The 14,770-nt window shown below is 41.4% G+C and overlaps 1 protein-coding gene across 2 annotated transcripts in view; it reads left to right on the top strand.

Moving 5' to 3' along the window:
• The window catches only part of csmd2 (CUB and Sushi multiple domains 2), a 1,532,573-nt gene that overhangs the window by 1,488,097 nt on the left and 29,706 nt on the right, over positions 1 to 14,770 (top strand). For both annotated transcript variants that reach the window (XM_078423311.1, XM_078423310.1), the window contains 4 exons: positions 1,176 to 1,349; positions 2,414 to 2,487; positions 9,641 to 9,752; positions 10,877 to 11,056. In XM_078423311.1, coding sequence (XP_078279437.1) covers positions 1,176 to 1,349; positions 2,414 to 2,487; positions 9,641 to 9,752; positions 10,877 to 11,056 — 540 coding nt within the window. The remainder of the gene's footprint in view (positions 1 to 1,175; positions 1,350 to 2,413; positions 2,488 to 9,640; positions 9,753 to 10,876; positions 11,057 to 14,770) is intronic.

The raw sequence follows: 14,770 nt of genomic DNA, 5'->3' as shown, positions 1-14,770 counted from the left end.
GATCTCGGAGAAAACCCACGCAGGTCACGGGGAGAACGTACAAACTCCGTATAGACGGAGCCCGTAGTCGGGATCGAACCTGAGTCTCCGGCGCTGCATTCGCTGTAAGGCAGCAACTCTACCGCTGCACCACCGTTTCCGCACTGTATTTCTAAACTGAACTAAACTAAAAAAATAAAAAAAGAAGACGTTAAAGAATATTAGATCAAAATGTCAAAAAGTCAGAATGCAAATGTGAAAATCATGAAACTATGATGTTAACACTCAGCAAGTCAGATAGCATCTACAGAACATATGTGTGGATTAATATCAGCAACTACACTCAAATGATAATCAGCATCTGGAATAATTGGGATTACATTGGTAAAACAAAAACCTTTTTTACGGATTATGGGTGGCCTGTTAGGAGACTTTTTGTGGGGTTGGTTATACCTCAGTACCTTCCTAATTCGCTCTTGGAGTGGCTGGAAGCAGTTGACAATTTGAATATCAGCACGTGCTTTATTCGTGATAAATCTTAGAGGCAACTCGTGTCCTCACAGAGGAATTTGGTTTTCTTTTCAAATTCCTCCTTCTGGAACTTTCTGTCCCTAAATACTGCTGGAAAAACTCGGCCTAAGTGGACTTTGTATTAATCGGAGATTGTGCTTAGGTATGGCAATACTTTACTGACCTGTATGCAAAGATAAAATGTATCTGTACGCATGTACACGTGACAATAAAGGAACAATTATTGTCCATGGATCAATATTACATATGATACATGTGTTACAAGTTGAAATATAAAGCATTGAATGTCTATTCTTACCTGCTTCAAACTTTTAACTTGTGGTGACACAACACAGCCAATGCACCACCTAAGGGAACAAAGATGGCCTTCAAATAAGGTTCTGAAGTGTATGTTTGACAAATCCTTGTAATGGGATTAGTTTAAATGGCAGTTCTGCGTATCAGTGGAAGTTCCTTATCAGAATTGAAATATGTGCAACTCATATCACTGGCTCCCAGAAAGCCTTTACTGAGCCTGGTTGAGCCTAGCAAAATCAATACCTTAGACTGGCTTTACAAGCCAAATTATGTTCAAAAAGTGGTCCAATGGTAAAAACAAACAAGTAAATAATTGTTTTTTTCTGTGCATTAAGGTCTGTGTCTCATCCATCACTTTACCTTTCCAGCTGTGTTTTGTGGGGATCCAGGAACACCAGCTCAAGGAAGGCGAGAAGACCAAGGATTTACATATACATCTGCTGTTTTCTTCACCTGTAACCCACCACTAGTACTGGTGGGATCATCCCGAAGGTATTGCCAGTCTGATGGCATGTGGAGTGGAATCCAGCCAACCTGTATAGGTAACTAATGGACAATGTTTCCCTGTAAATAGATCATTCAGTGAGAGAATTTATATGTTATCAAGATTGTGATACCAGCAGAAGCAAATGTTCCACATATAAAAAGCACTTTCACATCTCACCTATACATCCATTCAACTTTATTTAGTCCAGGAAGTGCGCTGGAAACATGTACCAATTATTTCCACTGTTGAGTAACCAAGAGGTCCCCACCAGAACCCAACATTATGATTTTCATACAAGCAAGGAACTGCAGATGGTATTTTACAACAAAAAAAATGGCATCAAGTGCTGGAGTAACTTAGTGGGTCAGGCAGCATCCCTGGAGAACATGGAAAAGTGATGTTTTAGGTCGAGACCATTCTTCAAATGGGAGAAGGCTCTAAAAAAGAATTCTGACCCTAAAACTTCATCGATCCATGTTCTCCAGGAATGCTGCCTGACCCGTTGAGTTACTCCAGCACATTGTGTCTTTTGATTTATTATGATTCTCGCTGTGTCTTTCTTTCTATGCCCATCTCCCGTGAAGAAGTGTATAGGAAGGAACTGCCGATGCTGGTTTACATCGAAGATAGACACAAAATGCTGGAGTAACTCAGCAGATCAGGCAGCATCTCTGGAGAAAAGGAATAGGTGACATTTCAGGTGAAGAAGGGTCTCACCCCGAAATGTCACCAATTCCTTTTTTCCACAGATGCCGCCTGACCCGCTGAGTTATTCCGTGAAGTAGTGTCTAGCCGTTCTTGATTTGCAAGGAGTGATTCTGACTCTCTTCGAAACAATGAGGTTCTTCATCTTCATCACATGTTTTCCTGAGAGGAAATATGTGAATAACCAGGATGCATTGATGCAATATGTTGGCGGTGAAATGCTCTGTACTAATTTTAAGTCGCCTCATCTTTTAAGTTGCAACACCCACAGTTTACCTGCAATCTTTAAATTTAGCATACTAAGGAATAATTGTAAGCAAAATGTGTTGCATTTAACTCCTTGCATGGTTTTTATTTATTCAAATTTGGTGCAAGTTTCGATGCAGAATTAACATTATATTTGCTTCTCTTAAGATTCAACACACACCACCTGTGTTGATCCAGGTGTGCCCTTTTTCGGAATACAGAACAATTCCCAAGGTTACCAGGTGAGTTACCAGCTGCACTTACACCATTTCTCCAACAATATTCCCTATATGTCATGCATTACAGTAAATGAAATTATATTCAGCTTTGATAAATTTGACCAGAGAAGACTAAATTAGAAATTAAATCTCTCCAGTAAGGCCTTATATGTTGCGAGTTTCAGCTCAGGATTTATATTTTCATCATCTCACTTTGCATCAAAATTATAAAGTAAGAACAGCTTTATCAGCTGAAACTAAGATCAGCTAAAGTAAGATCAGCTTCTTAGTTTAGTCCATTGCTGAATGGGCGAAAGGAAAGTTACTTCCCTCCACAGTGTAGCTTTGGCCCACCACCAACAGTCATGGGAAGGAACTGCAGATGCAGATCACTCTGCAGCAACACCAACCAACCGCCTCAAATTGTCCACTCCCCTGACTTACTCTAACCTCTCCCCTCCTGAACGCACAGCCCTCCATTCACTCTGCAGCAACCCCGACTCCCACTCCCAGTCTGACCTTTCTGCCATGGGCCTCCTCCATTGTCATAGTGAGGCCTAGCGTAAATTGGAGGAACAGCATCCCATATTTCGCTTGGGCAGTTTATGGTATGAAGATTGACTTCTCCAACTTCAGATAGTTCCTCTGGCCCTCTCTTTCCCCTCACCCTTCCCAGTTCTCCTACTGTCTTCCTGTCTCCTACTACATCCTTTCTTTGTCCCGCCCCCTCCCCTGACATCAGTCTGAAGAAGGGTCTTGACCCAAAATATCACCCATTCCTTCTCTCCTGAGATGCTGCCTGACCCGCTGAGTTACTCCAGCATTTTGTGTCTACCAACAGTCATGGCATCGGTTCCCCATTGCCTGGGAGTGATCTGGTGCAGATCCCACTGGCTGTACTTGCTTGCTGTATAGATCATGAACCCATTGGTGAGACCATGCATGGGGCCAGGGTCTTGTGCAACATAATAGGGTTATCTCGATGGGCCAGACTAGACACTGCCCAAAATAGTGTTGAATAAACTCATGAATATCAGCAGATCCATGTCTCGGCTTTGCCATTTATTTGAACCGTCATGGTTTTGGAAACGTTCTGGAGGTTCTGAACATACAGGGGCGTTCAAAAATGATTACAACTGAAATAAACAAGGGCTCAAAATGGAGTCAGTTGTGGGACTTGCATATTTCAATGTACCAGACTTAACTGCATTTACCAGCAAGATTCCAGTCAGTATACTTGTGAATAACTCAGGGTACTTCACAGCAGAAGTGTTCAGTTAATAATGTCTTTACATCGCTGACCAATGTAACAAAATGTCAAGTATTTTCAACTCTTACTTCATCTTACTAAATCACATGGAGAGATTTCTTCAAATCGGGCGTATGAATGTTATTTGCATGTTTATTATTAATTGTCCAAGGAAATTTTTTTTAAATGCTAGAAATATGAAATAGAAACTTCTAGTGGTAAACTTGGATATCCTTTTTCACTCTCTACTATACTACCAATTCTGGTGTCATCTACAAATGTACTCACAATGTTAACTGAATATTATCAAAAACTGCTGGAATTGTTCAGCAGTTCAGATAGCATTGTGCTGCCTCACTTACTGAGTGTCTCCACCATTTCCTGTTTTGGTGTGAATTACCCATCTCTGATTACCCTTCCAAAGCTGGCTCTCAAACTTATCTAAGCTTTGCAGTGTGCATGTGCCTAAGTTGTTCTTTTTGTCATTTTACTATAAATGAGAGCTCTACGGTGCCATTTCCACGGCCTCTTGGGAGCTAATCCTATTGGTGTGGGATGACGGTCAAGTAATGGGTCACAATGGTTTCAAGAAAATGCTTTCCACCTCCCTGGGGACATTCCAGGAGCAGATGCGTTTCTTTGGCAGTCAGACAACATCATTGACTCTGCCAGCATTTTCTTTTGACTGAATTCAAGTTCAAGTTCTGAATCCCTTAATGATTGAACTCATATTTTGTGCATTATGTGTCCAGGCCTCTGCACGAGCATCCCTAACAGAACCAGACTGGTTCAGAACATACTGCTACGCCTTAATTTACAAAAGGGATACATTTCTGGAAAGCATTTTGTTAAGCAAGATTTTGTACAGCTAAAAGGCTATGTCAAATGCATAACGGATCTTTTCATATAATGCATACCTATGAATTGAAAGCGGTATGTTATCCATTACACCGATAAATAGCTCTGTAAATCAAAGGCATGTACCCAAAAGGACAATAGCATTACAGTGTAAATTTAATAAGTCAAGGAATCCTGGCATTTGAGTATTCACAAAATGCTGGAGTAACTCAGCAGGTCAGGCAGCATCTCGGGAGAGAAGGAATGGGTGACGTTTCGGGTCGAGACCCTTCTTCAGACTGATGTCGGGGGTGGGACAAAGGAAGGATATAGGTGGAGACAGGAAGATAGAGGGAGATCTGGGAAGGAGGAGGGGAAGGGAGGGACAGAGGAGCTATCTGAAGTTGGAGAAGTCGACGTTCATACCACCGGGCTGCAAACTGCCCAGGCGAAATATGAGGTGCTGCTCCTCCAATTTCCGGCGGGCCTCACTATGGCACTGGAGGAGGCCCATGACAGAGAGGTCAGACTGGGAATGGGAGGGGGAGTTAAAGTGCTGGGCCACCGGGAGATCAGTTTTGTTAATGCGGACCGAGCGCAGGTGTTCAGCGAAGCGATCGCCGAGCCTGCGCTTGGTTTCGCCGATATAAATAAGTTGACATCTAGAGCAGCGGATGCAATAGATGAGGTTGGAGGAGGTGCAGGTGCATTTGAGTAGATCTAGTGGAAAGATCATCTTCAATTACTACCAAAATAAGGTGGAAAAATGACCAACTTCATTTGTTAGAACAACTGTAAGTAATGTGCTGCATTACCTTTGATTACTGTGCAGCTCTGGGCACCCCACAATGGGAAGGGCATGGATTGATGAGAGAAGTTACCGAGGAGATTTGCCAGGATGTTGTTTGGGAAGAGGTTCTTTGTTTGTGAGGAGATACGGGATCATTTTAGTTTATTTTGCTTGAGGAGGAGGCGGCTGAGGTAATCAGGTAATGAGTGGCATAAACAAAGTAGATAGTTGGAAACTTTGCCCCATATCAGAGACATCAAAAATAGAAGATACAGGTTTAGGGTAAAAGGAAAAATATTAGAGGGGATCGAAGGAGGAATATTTTCACTCAGAATGTGTTTCGAATCTGGAATGCACTCCCTGAGTATTTGGTGGATGCCTGGAATGCACTGCCAGACGTGATGGTGGAGGCAGATATAATAGCCTCATTTAAGAGACTTTTAGATAGGCACAGGGAGTAGATCAATATGGATCACATGCAGGCAGAGGAGAGTGGGTTAACTTGGCATTATGTTTAACACGGACATTATGGGCCGAATGGCCTGGTCATGTGCTGTACTGTCGATGTTTTTGTATGTAACCCAGTTACCTTTAATAGATTAAGATTTTAACCAATATTTTAGCTTCCCCTGTCTGTTTGGCCCACAAATTATTATTATCACAAGGTAGTTCCAATCAGTGTCACTTTTCTTTTCCCTTACATATCCCCAGTTCTCCTCTCTCAACAGCCACCTGAAATAGCTATTGTAAATCCTTTGTCAATAAACTTTCAAATTCCCCAGAGTCATCCCCTGAATCAATATTAATGCGTTCCTGTGTGCAATCATGTCAAGGCAGATCTCACGTTCCTAAATCTTCCTTTCTTTCTGGGATCATAGAATTGTTATGTAACGGAAATTAGCAAACATCTGTCGACTGAAGCAGAGTATTTGCATTCTGTTCTTTCCTCCCTCCGCTCCTTAGAACTTTGAATAATTCTCTTACAACTCACTATACAATTCTCCTTTGAAACCTTGGATTGATTCTGTTCCCACAATCCCTTCAGGTATTGAATTCTGTACCATAACTGCCATATCATTTCGTCAAAATCAATCTCCTAATAAGAACAACTTCACTCTGTCTCCTCTATGTAATCCAATCCTGATGTTGAACACCTCAATCAAATCACCTCCCCTCACACCACGGAGAAAAATCTCAGCACCTTTAGTCTGACCATGCCGTCTCTTGTCCCGAGACTCTTCCAAACTCATCACCTATACACCTCAACTTCACCAATGTATATCTAAATACAAACCATTTGTTACCACACAGACAGTTATACAGCCTTTATACAGCCTTATAGGCTCTTGCGTTTCCCACCAATCCTTTTATTCAGATTTTCCATTGCCAACTGCATTCTTACATCTCTTCAAACACTTCAGGTTTAAGTTTAGTCCCTGTGCACATCTCTCTGCCACTGGAAACAAATCATTCAGTTGTCGTAATCATAGAGTGATACATTATGGAAACTGGCCCTTCGGCTCAACTTGCCCACACCGGCGAACAATGTCCCAGCTACACTAGTCCCATCTGCCTATGTTTGGTCCATATCCCTCCAAACTACTCCTATCCATGTGCCTTTCTAAATGTTTCTTAAACGTTGTCAAGCCCTTGTCCTCTGGCATTTCTTTCATCCAAACTACACTGCCTTCCTTGCAAATACCATCAGTTCGACTGTGCTTTCTGTTCCTTCCCACTGCCTCACCCAGATATTCACTGTTCATCATGGCATCTTTCTCAGACTATATCTTGTGCTTTGGTTTGAATACAAACACAGTGATTGTGATTTCTCTGAGTGGCGCCTGCTTCCCACACTTGGCACTTGAAAGCCAAGAGGTTAGTTCAGTTAACCAACAAACCTGTATATCTTTGGAGAGTGGGATGAAACCAAGATCTTCGGTTTCCTCCCACACTCCAAAGACGTGCAGGTTGAAGGTTGATTGGCTTGGTACAAGTGTAATTTATCCCTAGTGTGTGTCATATAATGTTAATGTGAGGAGATTGCGAGTGGATGGAGAACTGGCTGGCAGACAGGAAGCAAAGAGTAGGAATAAACGGGTCCTTTTCAGAATGGCAGGCAGTGACTAGTGAGATACCGCAAGGCTCAGTGCTGGGACCCCAGCTATTTACAATATATATTAATGATTTGGACGAGGGAATTGAATACAACATCTCCAAGTTTGCGGATGACTCGAAGCTGGGGGGCAGTGTTAGCTGTGAGGAGGATGCTAGGAGGCTGCAACGTGACTTGGATAGGTTAGGTGAGTGGGCAAATGCATGGCAGATGCAGTATAATGTGGATAAATGTGAGGTTATCCACTTTGGTGGCAAGAACAGGAAAGCAGACTATTACCTGAATGGTGGCCGATTAGGAGAAGGGGAGATGCAACGAGACCTGGGTGTCGTGGTACACCAGTCATTGAAAGTAGGCATGCAAGTGTAGCAGGCAGTGAAGAAAGCGAATGGTATGTTGGCATTCATAGCGAGGGGATTTGAGTATAGGAGCAGGGAGGTTCTGCTGCAGTTGTACAGGGCATTGGTGAGACCACACCTGGAGTATTGCGTACAGTTTTGGTCTCCTAATCTGAGGAAAGACATTCTTGCCAAAGAGGGAGTACAGAGAAGGTTCACCAGATTGATTCCTGGGATGGCAGGACTTTCATATGAAGAAAGACTGGATAGACTCGGCTTGTACTCGCTGGAATTTAGAAGGTTGAGGGGGGATCTTATAGAAACTTACAAAATTCTTAAGGGGTTAGACAGGCTAGATGCAGGAAGATTGTTCCCGATGTTGGGGAAGTCCAGAACAAGTGGTCACAGTTTAAGGATAAGGGGGAAGTCTTTTAGGACCGAGATAAGAACTTTTTTTTCACACAGAGAGTGGTGAATCTGTGGAATTCTCTGCCACAGAAGGTAGTTGAGGCCAGTTCATTGGCTATATTTAAGAGGGAGTTAGATGTGGCCCTTGTGGCTATAGGGATCAGGGGGTATGGAGAGAAGGCAGGTACAGGATACTGAGTTGGATGATCAGCCATGATCATATTGAATGGCGGTGCAGGCTCGAAGGGCCGAATGGCCTACTCCTGCACCTATTTTCTATGTTTCTATGTTTCTAAATTCATTGGGGTGGAACCCGCTCCAAGACTAAAGCCCACCGTTTGACCTGTTTTTACAAAATATTAAATGGTCAGCTCGACATAGATGACCACATCTACACCAAACCCAAACCTATCAGGAGCAGACGAGGGCATTCGATTCAATTCGAGATACCAGCTACCAAGGCAGATGTGTACAGCAATCCATTCTACCCTCGCACAATTAAAGCATGGAATAGTCTTCACCCCACTATAGTTACTCAACCAGATGCAACTAAATTTGTGGTAGCTCTTCTTCTCCAAGAACCCCTTCTTGCTTAAGTCCATACTCCGCCACCTCCAGTTTCAATTCCATTTGGAATATTTTGGAGGACCAAGAAACAAGAACCAAGAATCACTGGTCGGTGAAGACTCGGTGGACCAAAGGACTTGTTTCCACGCTGTATCTCTAAACTAAAAGAAACTAAGTTCTTACATTCCCATACAATGGCCAGCAAAATCCCAACCATGGCTATAAATTTTGTATCACGAAATGAAAAGAATTTTGTTTCGACCACACAAGCACAAATGAAAACTGGACAATTGTTTTGCTAAGCGTTAAACTGCAAATCAACGGCTATTACTCCTGAGGGGAAAACAGAACATTTAATACTGTGGCATTGTCATTAGATAGTTACCAGAGTTAGAGGACTTTTGTGACAGGTGATCTTTATTATAGGAAATTGCATGTATTTTCAGGAGGGAATAAATTTGGCACCGATTTTGTGCCAAATGAAAGTTAAACAGTGACAGAAAAAAACTGCTGATGATTCTCTAACAGTGTAAATCCTATTTAGGACCAGATTAATTCCAAGCAAGGATTTAGAATTATTTACTTGAGGCAATTAATTATTTTGTGATTCAAAGGAGTCTCATCCTTAAAAAATCCCTCATTGAAACAAATCTTTTTCTCTCATCCTGGAGCAAGTAACAGTGAAAGAAAAGGTCATGCATTAATAGTTTTAATCTCATCTGAGGAACTTTTTGAGATTACTGCAATAATTTATTACTAACAGGATTCTGCTCTGTACACTTGCAATAAAAATGGTATACTTTGAAATTTAGTGGAGGTTTCAGATGTTTATCATTTGAACAACTGATATGCTGACTTTTTCATTTTTTTGACAGGTTGGAAGTACAGTGGGCTTCAAGTGCCAGAAAGGCTATATTCTCCTTGGGTCAAGTACACGCGTTTGTCTTGCCAATCTCACCTGGAGCGGTACTCAGCCGGAATGTATCTGTACGTTCGCTTTTTATGTTTGTTTTTCACTTCAGCATTCAGTGGAATCTGAATTATTTGCTAACATAAAATTTTATTTAATGATCCATTTTATCTGATAAACATGATGAACGCCCATCTTAGAGGATAACAATGTACAGTCTTTCTGTAATTTGATGCACAGAGTCCCTTGGCCAGAGTAGGTGAATCAAGGACCAGAGGACATAGGTTTAAGGTGAAGGGGAAAAGATTTGAGGATTCCGAAGGGTAACATTTTCACACAAAGGGTGGTGGGTGTATGCAACAAGTTGCCAGGGGAGGTTGTTGAGACTGGGACTATCCCAACATTTTAGAATCAGTTAGACAGGTACATCGATAGGGCAGGTTTAAAGGGATATGGACCAAATGCAGGCAGGTGGGACTAGTGTAGCTTGGACATGTTGGCCGGTGTGGGCAAGTTGGGCCGATAGGTCTGCTTCCACGCTGTATCACTCTATGACTCTAATTGAAGAATCTTCAAAGGAACAAGCAGAAGAAAGGATAGAATTGTGAAAAGGGTGCAGTTTTCCAAATGCCAAGCACCTTCTTTAGAGCTGAAATGTTTTGAAGTTCTATTCAGGAAAATAAGTAAAAAGGCCACAGCATTTCCACTTCTACTTGCAGCAGCAGCTAATCCACCTGCTTCCATTCATTGGAATCATCCAGAGATGGGTTCAATCTGTGTAGAGGGATTGTTTCAACAATTTAAATCTCAGAAATATGTGGGTATAAGTTATCTCCGGCCTAAATGCTGAGGATGCTTTACCAGAATAAGACCAAATGGAAATGATTGAGAACCTAATTTCTTCTCAAATGGCATATAAATTTAACAGACTAGCTAGAGATGCTGATAGCAATTATGTTCAGTAAGTTGAAAATGTCAGACGTGTGCACTATTATGAGTGAAACTTTTCAGTCATAATCTGTATTGAACTGTTCTCTGCTCTAGTTGATAAAACCAGGTTGAAATGGTTGATTAAAGGACATACTTTAAGATTATAAAGTACTGTGTATATCTTCCCATATGATCCTAATAATAGATTTTCTTCATGCATTCATTATCCATTCCAAAGTTTATAAATTTTTAATTATAATCTTTTTTAAAGCCCACCATTGCAGACAGCCTGAAACTCCTCCCCATGTGAATGTGGGATCCATTGACTTGCCTTCACTTGGATACACTTTAATATACACGTGTCAGTCTGGTTTCTACCTTGCTGGAGGATCAGAGCATCGGACATGCAGGCCTGATGGAAACTGGTCGGGAAAACAGCCTCTATGTTATGGTAAGCACTTGACAAAACGTACTGTAGGAAAATAACTGCAGATGCTGGTACAAATCGAAGGGATCACAAAATGCTGGAGTAACTTAGTGGGTCAGGCAGCCACTCAGGAGAGAAGGAATGGGTGACATTTCAGGTCGAAACCCTTCAGTCTGAAGAAGGGTCTCGACCCGAAACGTCACCCATTCCTTCTCTCCTGAAATGCTGCCTGACCCGCTGAGTTACTCCAGCATTTTGTGATACTGACAAAACGTACTTGCTACTTTGGCAGCTTTTCTTACGAATAGAACCAGAAAGTAATACTTGTGCCTTCAAGTGCTGTGCCACTTGATCTAAAACGTAACTGGAAAAAACAAAATTCAGTGCACTTTGTTTCCGTTGTCCTGTGTAATTGTGTCAATTGCTATGTAAATTGTCAAGTGCTTCAGTAATTCGACGCCCTTCGTTGTCAGTGTCAATGTGCCACACTATGTCAAGTGGTACCTCGAGGATACTCTCAAGTGAAGCTTTGGTAATTATATCACGTGTTCCTGCTATGGTGTGTATTCATTCTGTTCTCTATCACTTTTTAGTTACATTTTTATGATGTACTGGGTCAGAGAAAAACGATCAGGTTTAGTCATGATGTTATCCAAATAATGCCAGCATAACCTAAATCCGCAGTCAGAGGCAACTCTCTCCTTGTGAGAGATATACTTGCTCCATTTATCCCAACAAGATTGGTTCCTTATCCTGGTTTGTACCATCAGGACAGTGATTGTGTAAATGCCATATCCAACTCACTTTATTGTAGAACTTTCATTAATACCGTGTTAAAAAGAAAATAGTTTAATACAGATTTATTTTTTAAAATATGCAATATCATAAACCATTGTGATTTAGATTACAAATAATTAAAACAGGTAAGACAACTATCACCTCCACTGCCTCTGAAAGTGAAATCAAACATGCTACAGCACCTTATATTTCACTTGGGCAGCCTACACCCCAGCGGTATGAACATTGACTTCCCTTTCTTCTTTGTATCCGTCCTTTCCCTCCCTCTCCATCCCTCCCCCTTCCCAGTTCTCTGACCAGTCTTACTGTCTCCAATTACATTTTATCTCTGTTAGCTTTGTTATTTTCTTCTCCCAACTAACAATTTTCTATTCTACATATTCCTTCAACTTCATTCCCTTTGCCCTATTTTCACATCTTACACTTCCTTATCGATCCACTTCCTTATCAATGTACTTCCCTCTCCCCTGACGTCAGTCTGAAGAAGGGTCTCAACCCCAAACGTCACCCATTCCTTCTCTCCAGAGATGCTGCCTGTACTGCTGAGTTGCTCCAGCATTTTGTGTCTATCTTCATGTTTTCCACCTTTGAGCATAATTGGTTCTGATGCTTTGTTCCTTGTCCTGTTGTCAGGGATCATTAATAAGAAGGGGAATATAATACATTAAGGAGTAGGGGAAATTCTGAGAGATTTTATTTATGGATTTCTTTTTGCAAAAGGTTAAGAAATACTTTTGTTGGTGACTGCAATTAGTACTAAATAGTAAAACAAATAGGTTTAGCCGTAGGATTCAGACCAATGGATCCATGGAATCCTTTATTTCTTTGATGGGTTTAAATCTAGCTTGGAGTGAGCGTAGCAGTCTTCATATTGCTATTCTACAAGTGATTTGTGTTTGGACTATTTCAATGTGACATTCCAATGATTGCAGTATTAAAATAGGCAATGACCCAGTGCGTATTAGCTCTAAATTGTAATGTCACTTTAACAAGAGCATGAGAATAGCTTGCATCAAAATTGATCTCGCAGGGGGAAGGTCCATTGGAGAAAGAGGGATTAATTTTGGAAGATTTAAGCTCCACTGATAACACCAAGGAAATCACTATCCATTTTGGATTGCTTAGCAGTGACAAGTAAAATAATCCAGAGTTTCATATAAATTTTTATTTGAAAGCTTAACAGTTTGTGTAGCTCTAAGCGAAAGTAGCCCAAGTGCAACATTGCTGGCAAATGTAAAAGTGAGAATGGTGTCAAGCTGCCCAGTTACTTTCACCAGCATTAACGTTGGAACATGAAGTACTGGACTGCAAACACATTGGACAGTTCTTGCAAGACATCCTGCATGATGTCAAAAATATTCTTGCTATCCCAAGTTAGATAAAATAAGAAAAATCCTTTCATTTTGCCAGGACTATTCCTTGTTCAGTACATCATGACTTCCCAAATGAGATTCATTGATTGATTGAAAGATACAACATGCAAACAGTCCCTTGGACACACCGAGTCCGCACAACCCATTCGCACTAGTTTGTTATCTCACTTTCGCATCCACTCGCTACAAACTATGGGCGATTTACAGAGGCCAATTAACATACAAGCCCGCACGTCTTTCAAATGTTGGAGGAAACTGAAGCACCTGCAGGAAACCCATGAGGTCGCAAGGAGAATGTGCAAACTCCACACAGAGAGCAGCCAAGGTCAGGATTAAACTTCAATCTCTGAGGCAACATCTTTACCAGCTGCGCCACTGTGTTCCTCACTTGCTGAATCTTCCTAACCATCTGACGGAAAGTTCGTAAGATCGGATCGTAAGTGGTAGGAGTAGAATTAGGTCATTCGGCCCATCAAGTCTACTGTGCCATTCAACATTGGCTGATCTATATCTCTGTCCTAACCCCATTCTCCTGCCTTCTCCCCATAACCTCTGATACCCATACTAATCAAGAATCTATCTATCTCTGCCTTAAATATATCCACTGACTGCCTCCACATCCTTCTGTGGCAGATAATTCCACAGATTCACCACCTTCTGACTAAAGAAATTCCTCCTCATCTCCTTCCGAAAAGAAAGCCCATTAATTCTGAGGCTATGACTTCTAGTCCTAGACTCTCTCTCGTCCTCGATGCTCCAACTCTCAAGTTCTTGAGAAATTTCTCCTTGACACATTCCGCTGTCCACCAATCAGCCTCAGCAAAGATAGTTTAATGAAATCCAGAATGACTCTTTATGCCTTGATCTCCATACTTCAAACCAGCTTGATTCGGATACTAATTCCATGGTCTCAGTTACACCAGAGCCACGATGTTGCTCTGAATATTTGATCTTCTCTATTTTAATCTTTGCAACTGTCCATTTCATTCTTTTCAGATAATTATGCAGCTCCTTGCAAAGAAGGTAATTTGCATGACATTATTTTTGCTGAGAATCTGTTTCACATTTCCATAATTCTTATCAGGATGTTTCTTATCTGTTATCGTGCTTAAGGCATATTAATTTTCAGTTTTGTTCAACCAGTTTGTGTTATAGTGACTGCAGAAGTGGATATGTGAGACGATTTTGCATTGTGCATCAAGTTTCAATATTAGGAAGCTTCATGCGTTAGTGATACAATTCACTGAAGGACTGGATACTGCTACTGAAATAAATTTTCAACCTTTCTTTTCTCGAGCCAAGTCCTTCCCAACAGAAGAGCAGATTAAAAAAATCAAATATGCTCTGGTTTAAAGGGTCAGACAATCTTAACATCAAACTTGAAATGCAGGATGTATTGATCCTGCTGGGTGCCCTGAAACTTATATGCTCATGGCTATGTTCTCCTGAGCTATGTATGCATGATGCCAACTTCTCTACATCGGCAAGACCAAAGGATTGTTTTGCTCAACACCTTCTCTCAGTCTGCCTTAACCAACCTGATCTCCCGGTGGCTGAGCACTTCAAC

The sequence above is a fragment of the Rhinoraja longicauda genome, chromosome 27 (genome assembly GCF_053455715.1).
Source record: "Rhinoraja longicauda isolate Sanriku21f chromosome 27, sRhiLon1.1, whole genome shotgun sequence".
Classification (NCBI taxonomy): domain Eukaryota; kingdom Metazoa; phylum Chordata; class Chondrichthyes; order Rajiformes; family Arhynchobatidae; genus Rhinoraja; species Rhinoraja longicauda.
The sequence above is the reverse complement of the archived record's forward strand: the minus strand, read 5'-3'. Positions and strand labels throughout refer to the sequence as shown.